We start from the raw sequence: 10,517 nt of genomic DNA on the forward strand, positions 1-10,517 counted from the left end.
CGGTGCAGTCTGGGACTCGTTTGTGCTGATGAAAAGAACGGAAGACCCACTTCGTTTTTCTTCACGACGGGTCGGATGCGGCACTGCTGTGATCAGGCAGATGTGAAACTCGTGGAAAACTCACATGCCCTGAGTTTTCGGTATGCTGTGAGTTTTGCCAAACGCGTTGTTTGAAACTTTTGCGTTCAGAAAATCCGAGCAAACTTGCCGCCAAAACACGCGTTTTCGTGACTTTACGTACAACGTTATTGAATAAACACAACTTGTTTCGAGAAAGAGCAAGAATATCTGACTGTAAAACACATGATAGAATGCCTGCCTCCGCATGGGGCACTACGTCTTGTGCGATAAGACACACGGGGCGAAGAGAGAGTGCTGTCAACCGACTTTCAGCAGCTGCCCCTCTCGTGCCATTTAAATCTAAAAGAGGGATACGATGAGGAGTGGGTCCTTCGGGCTGTGCAAGTCTCAGCTGTTTCGGTTTGTGGCTGGAAACTGTTGATCCAAGTGATTGGCTAAATCAGCCCCTGCCAGGTCGCACATCACTAGAACGACGCAAAGTTGCTACAAACACGCGACCCGTAATTCATTAACTCTAGGCATTGTCGTCAGCAACGGTTGAAAGCCGTATGGCGCTTTCGCCACTGTTTACGCTATGCGACATCTAGAGCATTGGCCTTGATAAAATTTGACTAGCCTTGCTCTTGACAGTGCCCACAACATGTAGACTAAGGTAGAGTGTTCGAGAGTTCGTGCTACCCTCATGTCTCCTCCTGCCAATAGCTTCTAGCAAATGGAGACATCATCAGTTGTCCTGCAGGCCAGCATCGGCGGAAGCGTAAAGATTCTTTTCTTGAGTGGCATCGGTGCGCTCATCTCACACATGGGTCATTTCTCTGCATCGACTCTAACTGCCTTGTCAAATGGTTCGTTTCATTGACACTCTCTCATTTCTAACGGAATAGAAAACCACAACACATGTTTCTGACAACTACCATAGCTACCTACAAAGTTTTTCTGCCAGCATTGGTATTCACAGCAACTCTCGAAACGGTTAAAAATGGACTATCGCACAATGGCAGTGCTTTGCAAGACATTTGGGTACCACTAGCCGCTGCAATTCTTATTTTTTTGCTAACTGCTGCAATAGCACACCCGCTTACTCTCTTATTTGCGAAGAGAAAGGAGGAGGCAGTGAGAAGAGTGATGTGGTCGTGTATTGTACTTGGGAATTCGAACACCATGGCGCTTCTTGTCATGCAGAGTTTGTGCGACAGTTTTGCCCCATTGAACCATGATCCGAAATGTGTAGTGAGGTCGACGGGATTCGCATCTTTGTACATTACCGTAGTTACGCTTTTCACAGTAAGTTCAGGAAATCAGCGAATTCTCTTTCTCTTGACATTGTCTGTGTCCCTCTCATCTTGCCGTACATTTTCTGATGTGATTACTCATACGCGTATGCGAATTGAAGTGGACCATAATATTTGAATACCTCAGCGCTGCGCCAGATGCTACCGGAAGCAATGACATGGAGAGTCATCCAATAGTGGGAACATCAACGCCCCGGGCATCTAGAACTGGTATGTCACTTGGAGAAAATATTAGGAAAGCGATGGGATCGCCCCCATCGTTAAGCGTCATCCTCGGAATCGGACTGGCATGTGTATGTGAAACAAACCTCGGCCCTTTCGCGACCTCGTGCACTGAAATTATACAACTGACCATCCATACTTGATGGCTCACTATAGATCCCGGGAATCCCCAGCATGTTCTTGGGGGAAGGCGGTACGCTGAGATCAATATGGCTTGCAATTGAGCAGGTAGGAGGCGTGGCAATCCCGCTTAGTTCTATGATAGTTGGCGCGGAACTGTACAGCTCTCTTGCTAATTCATCGACGTCAGAAACGACAAATGAAAAGCGAGAGTCAGAGACGTTTGGCGTCTATGCGATAGCTATGATCTTCACAACTCGGCTTATCTTGATCCCGTGGATAGGCCGCCAAACACATAGGTGGTTAGGATTGACAGAGGTGATCGAGGACCCGCTTCTTTCTGTGTTTGCACTTGTGGAATGGACTGTACCCACTGCGAATAATTGTATCATCATGGTGAGCATCATTGCAGAGAGACTACCGGTGCTTGGAGCGAACTTGCGAGAGGATGTGTCTAAATGCCTGTTCTGGCAATACATGGCCCTCCCCGTAATTCTGACTGTGAATACTCTGCTTCTCTTGCAGATACAGTTTCCAGGCAACTGAGAAGATGATGTGGGACAGCGAGCGTTTCTACCGCATCGCTGCGTCCATCTTCTGATGGCAGATGGTAAGGAGAATCCGTTAATGGTTCCGCACGTTGGGGGATTACATGTCAAATATACTGCGTCTAGGCGCTTGGCGGTGGGACTGTACTCTATTACTTGCATGAGAATGGACCGCAATCTGCTACCCGTAGTTGCGAATGTGCGCACGGTTTGTGCGGAAACACAGGTGGCACTCGTCGTCAGTGGAGCATGAGTGCTGTATATACTTGTTGATTCTGTTTTCACCTGCGTTTTGATGTACCCTTCTCTAGTCTAGTTGTACCGTTACTGTACCAATGGTACCGTATACAGAATTAATTGAATGAATTAATGAATTGTGATCTCACTGCTCCCTGTGCGTCGGAAGATGCGTACGTTCTTGGATGACACACTGGGCTGAGTCTTGCTTCTGTCCATAGAGACGTTACGGTCATGAGCGTATTACCGACGCTTCGCATGCTGGTGCGGCCAGAACCCGGCCTTGGTTTGGATGCTCGCTTGCCGATGGGTAAACATCTGCGATGCTCTATGGCGCTTGAGGCGTACTGTCAAGGAGGTTCTGCGATATATTTTGGGTTGGAGTCGAGTCGATTTCCTTTTCTCCAGATTCAACTAGTGCCACGGGCACGACTCACTCTACGGATTCCTGTCTTAGGCGTTACGGAATTTAAGAGCATATTTGCAGGCGGGTCGCTTACGCTGTACAATCAAGGTTCAAGGCCCAAGCCGGCGTGGGGGGGATGGAAACCGTTCTGGCATAGCATTAAGCCGTTTGCGATGCCTGTGATAGAATTGCAGCATAGGAACACGTTGCTTGGATCCGTATTTGACTCGGAACAGAGAAAGGCGTTGAAGGAAGCGTTGGATGACGTCACGCTGAGACGAAAAGAACGGATGCAAGAGAAAGTTAGAAACCGCCGAGAAACTTTAGGACGGTTTGAGCCTCTAGAAATGCCTAAATTGGACCCTAGGAACAGAGTAGATGCGATTGATAGGCTGCGGGAAAAGATGAGAGAGCAGTATGGAGATCGAGGGGTTGTGCGCGGAGACGCCATTGAAAGGTTGCGGGATGATAGTGACATGAGGCGTGAAATTGAGGGCATGATGAGGCAGAGAGAACGGTGGAAAGGTGAAGTTAAAGGTAGGAGAAGGGGGGTTGAGGACGAGCCAGGATTTGTCAGAGTTTTCCCAGCAAAATGGCCATGGGATGCACCGAAACTTCACTTGCACGACTCTGCAGTAGAGTCATGTCAGTTCTTGACGGAGGGTTGAAGAAGGCAACGTAGGCGATGAATACAAAAACGCAGAGGATGGATGAGGTTGGGCCGCATTGATACGCGCAAAGGGCTGATGTTTGATTGATAGCATCCAGTGCGCGGTGCTATGTCTGTCAAGACGATAGACTGCAGCTTTCCTTGCGGCCTTCCCTCTAATGGACGAATTTCGGTTCTTAGCAGAAATGGAAAAAGCAACGCTGGGACGATCTTACTCGGAATAGAAGCCAGCAAGTGAGACTTGTTTGTGATTGCAAGGAGATATCAATGAAATCCGGTGCCCAGCTAGACACGAGGGGCATTCACTCATACAACGCCACATTTTCGCGCAAATAGCTACATTATCTAAATGCACGGTACGGCATTTCAGTGTAACATGTGCTCTCGGCGATAACATTTTGCACAACACTAGAGCATCCCCACAAGATACCAGTTTTAAACGCATTGCGGGCAAATGACAAAGAACACTCAAGTGTAAAGTTTGAGCCGGATAGTTAAAAACGTCATTTTGGTTTCGAAGACATAGGATCAGAGATACAAGCATATTCACATGTTCCTCTTCGCGATAATTTCCGACATATCTTTGGGAAGGACTGGAATTTCTCACTGGGATGTGGTTTGCCGTAACGCGCAATCCAGTGGGAGTGTCGAGGGTAGCATCTCCCTCCTTCTTATCGCACAACAATTGAGAGGGGAAATTCCAGAAGAAATATCTTGAATGAGGCGCAAGATCCAATCCGGGACGAAATTGAAGGAAAAAACGCAAAGGGACAGGCGTTTACAGTGTTACTGTATTGTACACGTTGTTCTGACTGTTTTTGCATAAACCGCACACGCGAAAAAAAAGTCCTGTCTTTGGAGCCGTCTCCCACACTGCGTTGTATCCAAACCATCACATTCAATCTCAACATATTTCGACTTCGCGTATCTTCGCTGGATTAGACTTCTCGAAGTCGCCTCCGTCTTCACTACTGTCGCAGAGCTCTTCTGCTATCTGGGGTCGCACAAGAATTGCTTGCACCTCCTCCAAGAAACAACTCTAATTGACGTGGTGCGGCCATCCGAAGGAGCTCACCTAGTTCATGCAGCCATGAATCCGCCATCACTTTTTGTTTTGGTGGTGTATATCTCGGGTTACCTCTTTCTTCTGTTTGCAGCCGTCTGTCTTGCGTGTGGACTGTACTATTTGGTTGAGCTAGCAGAGGAGTATACTATCTTCACGAAGAAGTTGATCCGAGTAACAATACTCGCCCAGTTCCCATTGCATTTCTTTCTCTGGACGTATGAGCGTTTTCCATTTTCACAATGCGCGGTTGGGTTTGCTTCCCATCTCGTGTATTTGATGCTGCTGCGCTCGTTTCCATTCATTGAACCTGCCTCCACGGCATTTATTCTGTCGTGCCTAATGTTTGCCTTATCCAATTATTCATGGTTCCGGTTTTTTCATTCCGATGCCGAGCTTTTCTATCGCTATCGTGTCGCACCAGCGCCAGCAATGGCCTCGTTCTTCCTACTCATCGTTTGGCTCGTGCCGTGTGCGTTCTTCTGCTCACTTACAGTCAACGACTCCGTGCTGCCAAGCGCTGCCGGGCCCCCTCAATCAGGCCAAACATACGGCCGAGAGACAATGGAAGGCGGAGAGAAGAAGAAGAGATCCAGAAACATCGTCATGGCAGCGTTGGATTCTGTCGTTTTTACTGCGAGGAATGCCTTAGGTATGCCGCGTCGTGACTCTGGTGACGTGTTTTCTGCTCACCACTCTAGTTTTCGTTAAGTTCTTGAAGTAGTCATCCGACTCACACGACGCCTTCTTCGTACTTTGCTCGGCAAAACAAGGTCAAGACATGAATAGTAGCTTCCAAGGATACGCTGACCAAAAAGACCAAAACAGTGTTTCTGAAAATAGCAGTGACAATCCTCTATCTGTCGACATGGGCGAACCAAGTACGTCCATTTTCAGTTTGCTGATGGGAACATCTTCGCATATTGTCAACGAAAAACAGTCTCAAAGCTACAAGACTCCTAGACGTGAAGAGTACATCACCCATTAGGGCAGCCCCCGCACACCGCATCGGAATCCTCTTGTGGGTGCATGGTACTTCCTTGGTACTGATGGCAGTATCCACAAGGTGGTGTGCGTTGGTGCCTGAGGCAGATTGAATCGCGTATTGCTGCGCGTGTGACTTCTAGATGGCAACAGTAGTTGCAGATTATTGTGTCATGGTCTTGTGAAGACTGCAGTCTTCGATGCACTCTCCCGGGAAATAGGCCGTCCTCTAGAATCTGCTCGTTGCGAAAACATCAGTTTGAGTGCCAAGTTTAGCTGCCAAGGCTAAAGCAGTGCGGCAACTTCAGTTCCACTCAATGAGTAGGTAATAGTTCTCTAACAATGGATGTTAATCTCCCTGGCAACCGATTGAGTTCAGCAATATTGGCATATTCGTCACTGGTGTGGGCTTGTTTGATGCTGCCGGCTCCGAACAAGACAGCTGCCTTGTACTCACTGCGATAGTACGGTACATCAGTGTTGTACGCAACAGTCGTAGTTCCGAATGTCTCCGCAGCGTGTTGCGGGACCAAAAATTCCACTGGCCCGTTGTTAGTGAGCGCTTCGACAGTAACATTATCATACGCACTTGCGATAAGGCTCACCCTCTCGAGATTAGGAGAGATATTCCGCCTAAGGTGAAGAAGGACAACACGTTCACAGGAGAGGACGGGGTCCTTGTGCACCTGCTATCTTACCGACGTTCATGGTAGTGTGTTCTCCATCCTTCTTTGGCCATTGTTCCCGCGATAAGTCACCGAGTAAAGCAACCAGTTTATGCACAGCGCTTTCACCTAGCTCAGGATACCCGCTATGGGCAGCTTTACCGCTTGCTCGGATCAATATTTTCGCCATGCCCTTCTGGACTGTTCCCAGCTGGCTTTCCGTTGGCTCCCCATTGACAAGGATAAGATGCGAGCCAAAGCCGAGATCTGCGGCGGCGAGCATGCCGGCATGGTCGGTCTCCTCTCCCGAGACTAACAAGAGCCCAACCCTACTATCCCGCAGCTCCTTTAATGAAAGCATCATACCTGCTGCTTGCCCGCGGGCATCGACAGTTCCCCGACCGCGAAGGCGGTCGCCATCACGAGACGGAGTGCCTATAGGACGGCCACTTCCGGGCACAAGGTCGAGATGCGTGCACAGCAGGACCTGGAGTTTTGCAGGGTCGCTATTACGCCACATGGCCAGTAGGTTTTCGCGACGCGGTCCGTTCTTTGACGGCTTAGAAAGAGGTTGTCGCTTGACAGAGAAAGAGTGACGTATTAGCCAGGCGGCAGCATACTCGAACGCTAATGGCTCAGAGTTCGACGAAGAACGCATGTTTGTCAGGGCGTGTGTGAGGTCTGCAGCGGAGGAGGGGACAGATTTTTGAAAGCGAAGACATAATGAGAATAATGTGGGGTTGAGCATGCAAATACCATGAGGACGAGAAGCGGAAAGACGGGATGGAAGGGAGAGAAGGGCCAGACCCAACCCCATAACGGCTGTGAGGACTAGCCGCGCAGAAAGACTTTCCATCTCCTGAGCAAGGCGCTATTGCACGGATTGAGAGCGTTGCGGATGGGGGACGGGCAAACTGGCAATACTCGACCTCGAGGATAAAGCATACTAGCGCTTCTTGGTGAAATGCCTTCTCCTAAAACGGGAATTGGTTTTCAATTGGATCGCAGTTTCTAAGTGATTACTCTACTCTCTCAATAGACACTACAGAGGGAGACGAAAAGGGATTTGCCTCATACTCTATGAGATCATGTATGGCCTCAACTAGGGCGAGCTTTTTTTGCAAAAATGTATACATTAACGTTGTCCGTAAAATAACGCGTTGTTTTTCCCATTTGCCCACAAACTCGCTGGACGTAAAGTAAACCCGAGTTTGAAAAATCCCACCACGAGTTTTGCGGACTGACCTCCAGCAAGGTACCTGCCCGCAACAAACGCAAGTCTGGTACATCGTTGTGCCGTCCGACGGATCACGTGCACCTGGGCGAATACTCGCTGAAGCGAATATTGTACACCCAGTTACTGGATTTAGTGTAACACACACCATTTGAGTGTCCAATCCATTTTCAAATGAACACAAGTTAATGTGTGTTACATTATTACCGTACTTACAGTGCTGGCCAAAATGATAGGGACACAGGCCATTCGCACTGTGGCAGCCCCCTTTTGCTCCAATGATAAATGAGAAGAGGCTCTGCACACGTATTGGGAGAGCTAAACGTGATAGAAAAAACGGTTTTATAGAACAAAAAACAGCCTCGGAACTATAAGGCAAAACGTGTTTACGGCATGGCCATAATGATAGGGACAAGACATCTACCCCATTATCTGGACCCCATGTATGCGCAATACTCACCTCAGTACTTCGTAGCACCTCCCTTGGCAAGGTAACAGTCCCTGCAGCGTCGTTGCATGGACCCCAAAAGGGATTTCAGTGTGTCCGTTGTGATGTTATCCCAGGCTTCCCAAACGGCCTCTTTAAGCTCTTCGACGTTGTTAAATTGACGACAACCAACGTATACAGCACGTGCCAACAGACCCCAGAGATTCTCTATAGGATTTAAGTCCGGGGACTTTGCCGGCCAGTCCATAACTGGCACCTCTTCCTCCTCAAAAAACTGCCTGACCCGATGTGCCCTGTGAATAGAAGCTCCGTCATGCATGTATATCCATCCTGCGTCCAGCTCCTGATCAATAAACGGTAGCAAATAACTTTCTAATGTCTGTATGTAGTCCTCTGCGTTCTTATTTCCTTCGAGCAACACCAATTCGCATTTCTTCGTCCCACAAAAAGCCCCCCAAAACATGACCGAATTCCCACCTCCTTGCCTTCTCGAGAATATGCGCTTGTCCTTCCTCAAGTCGTGCCAATAGAAGGCCAAGCCATCTGGTCCGTCGAGATTGAACTTTTTCTCGTCGGACCAGATGACTTTATACCAATCTGCAGGACACCATGTCAGCTTCTCGCTCGCAAAATTTTCACGAGCGACAAGATGACGGGGCAGCATCATTGGAGCCGACACCATCTTCTTGAATTGGAAGTTCGGGTCGTTGTGCAGCGTGCGGTAGATTGACCGTGAGGCAACAGAGAGTCCCAGCTCCTGACGAAGCGTGTTAGAGCCTTTTGTTTCATTTGAAGCAGCCCGAAGTAACCTTCTCTTGTCGGTAGGGGATAGCTTTTGCGGTCTTCCTGGCGATTTTTTTCTCCCAAATTCCAACGGCGCGCGCAGGAAGTTAGAAACTACGTTCTTGGAGCGCTGCACACGAGCAGCGATGTCTCGAATGGTTCTACCGCCTTGAGAAAGACCAGCGATAAGCCCCTTTTCGTGCTCGTTCAGGACTTTGCCTCTTCCCATTTCTCCGAGCTACCAACCGACTGTTTTCTGCACAACCGTCTGCAGACCCCTCGAGTGTAGCCTTAGCATGGCCTTTACGCCTTTCGGCGGAACGCAGTTTGCGTTTTGCGCCAAAACGCGAGTTAGTTCCTGTTGTCCCTATCATTATGGCCATGCCGTAAACACGTTTTTGCCTTATAGCTCCAAGGCTTTTTTTTATTCTATAAAACCGTCTTTTCCATCACGTTTAGCTCGCCCAATACGTGTACAGAGCCTCTTCTCTTCTATCATTGGAGCAAAAAGGGGCTGCCACAGTGCGAATAGCCTGTGTCCCTATCATTTTGGCCAGCACTGTACACTATACATTAGGCCTTCCACGTAGTTATGGGGTATAAGCCGTAAGAATCAATCATCATCAATAAATACATCCACAATTGGATACGTTTCCAACAGTACATATTTACAGTGCCATAATTCAGTACGCAGCTATTCTACAGCAAGGGGCAGCACGACCACAATTACGTGGTAGCTTCATGAGCTTATTGTGATTGAGCAGCCTCAGGCCACCCCATTCCCTGACCGAGGCTTTTGTCAAATGCCCAAGTCTTTCGACAATAACACAACCCCTTCGCCCGTATCGGAGCCGCCACACACCCCCGGCCCCCCAATCTACTCCACAATCCCCAAACTCGCCCCTCCCACTTGCTCCTCCATCTGTCATCTGCCCCTCCGACCTGCTCCTCCACCCCACACTCGCTCCCCCGATCCGCTCCTCCACCCCCTCTCGCTCCCATGATCTGCTTCCTCATCCCCCCTGCAACGCCGACCCGCTCCTCTGTCCCCCTCCTGCCCCTCTGATCTGTTCCGGCCTCTGCTCTCTTGACTCCGGCACACCGACGGCAGTCCCAGGAGCGCTATCGTCGGAAGCGTGCGAGGCGCATGTCCCTGCAGTTGCACAGAGCTGGAATGCCAGATCGCGACCCCGATGCTGATATATGAGGCAATGACTACAGTGCGATTGAATAGTTCTGTAATGAATCACTTCCAACCCGAAAAATAAATGGCTACAAATTGTGCTAATTAATTGCCAAATTCTCAGTCGCGCATTGTAAGCGTTAGTCCCATCCGATGCCAATCAAACAATATACACCTCACTCGTCATTGCGTAGTTTCCCAGTCTTTGCGAGAAAGACCTATTGTTAAACGGTAATAGTGTTTCTTACATTATATAACTCTCACCAAAATACTGTCACAAATCAAGAAGAGGGCACCTGCTGTTCTTTTACTTCAGTTGTCATCAACAGTACCTTCTGCTACTTCCTTACCCTCAAAGTACTCTCTGTGATCCCGGATTATGCGCTGAAGCTCTGGAGAAAGCTGTTTTTACTCCCACCGGCCGTTAGTATTTACGGCCATCCCGGTCATGATCATTGCTTTCCACGCGAAGCTGAGACCATCTGATTCACGCTGTCTATTTATGTCTGCCACAGAATCGGCGGCAAGACGAAGAAAAAAGTTTTTCATGGGTTAAGCAAACGTCCTGACTTGTCTTTCCA

General features: G+C 48.9%; 5 protein-coding genes; 2 read left to right on the plus strand and 3 right to left on the minus strand.

Annotated features, from left to right (window-relative positions):
• Nucleotides 1-1,257: 1,257 nt before the first annotated feature.
• Nucleotides 1,258-2,646, plus strand: CHC_T00003501001 (hypothetical protein). XM_005714691.1 is given in 3 exon segments: nucleotides 1,258-1,365; nucleotides 1,475-1,738; nucleotides 1,739-2,646. The coding sequence occupies 2 exon segments, from the start codon at nucleotides 1,258-1,260 to the stop codon at nucleotides 1,736-1,738; spliced, it is 372 nt and encodes a 123-aa protein (XP_005714748.1). The 3' UTR covers nucleotides 1,739-2,646.
• Nucleotides 2,647-2,758: 112 nt separating this feature from the next.
• CHC_T00003502001 (hypothetical protein) lies at nucleotides 2,759-3,890 on the plus strand. XM_005714692.1 is given in 2 exon segments: nucleotides 2,759-3,574; nucleotides 3,575-3,890. 1 exon segment carries the CDS (start codon nucleotides 2,759-2,761, stop codon nucleotides 3,572-3,574), a length of 816 nt encoding a protein of 271 aa, XP_005714749.1. The 3' UTR covers nucleotides 3,575-3,890.
• A 1,049-nt stretch (nucleotides 3,891-4,939) lies between these two features.
• CHC_T00003503001 (hypothetical protein) lies at nucleotides 4,940-6,206 on the minus strand. XM_005714693.1 is given in 2 exon segments: nucleotides 4,940-5,972; nucleotides 5,973-6,206. The coding sequence occupies 1 exon segment, from the start codon at nucleotides 6,204-6,206 to the stop codon at nucleotides 5,973-5,975; it is 234 nt and encodes a 77-aa protein (XP_005714750.1). The 3' UTR covers nucleotides 4,940-5,972.
• Nucleotides 6,207-6,280: 74 nt separating this feature from the next.
• CHC_T00003504001 (hypothetical protein) lies at nucleotides 6,281-7,144 on the minus strand. Its single transcript, XM_005714694.1, has one exon. It carries the CDS (start codon nucleotides 7,142-7,144, stop codon nucleotides 6,281-6,283), a length of 864 nt encoding a protein of 287 aa, XP_005714751.1.
• Nucleotides 7,145-7,983: 839 nt separating this feature from the next.
• On the minus strand, nucleotides 7,984-8,982 carry CHC_T00003505001 (hypothetical protein). The gene has a single exon (XM_005714695.1). The coding sequence runs from the start codon at nucleotides 8,980-8,982 to the stop codon at nucleotides 7,984-7,986; it is 999 nt and encodes a 332-aa protein (XP_005714752.1).
• Between the last annotated feature and the right edge of the window lie 1,535 nt (nucleotides 8,983-10,517).

The sequence above is a fragment of the Chondrus crispus genome, genomic scaffold (assembly GCF_000350225.1).
Source record: "Chondrus crispus Stackhouse genomic scaffold, scaffold_193, whole genome shotgun sequence".
Taxonomy (NCBI): Eukaryota; Rhodophyta; class Florideophyceae; order Gigartinales; family Gigartinaceae; genus Chondrus; species Chondrus crispus.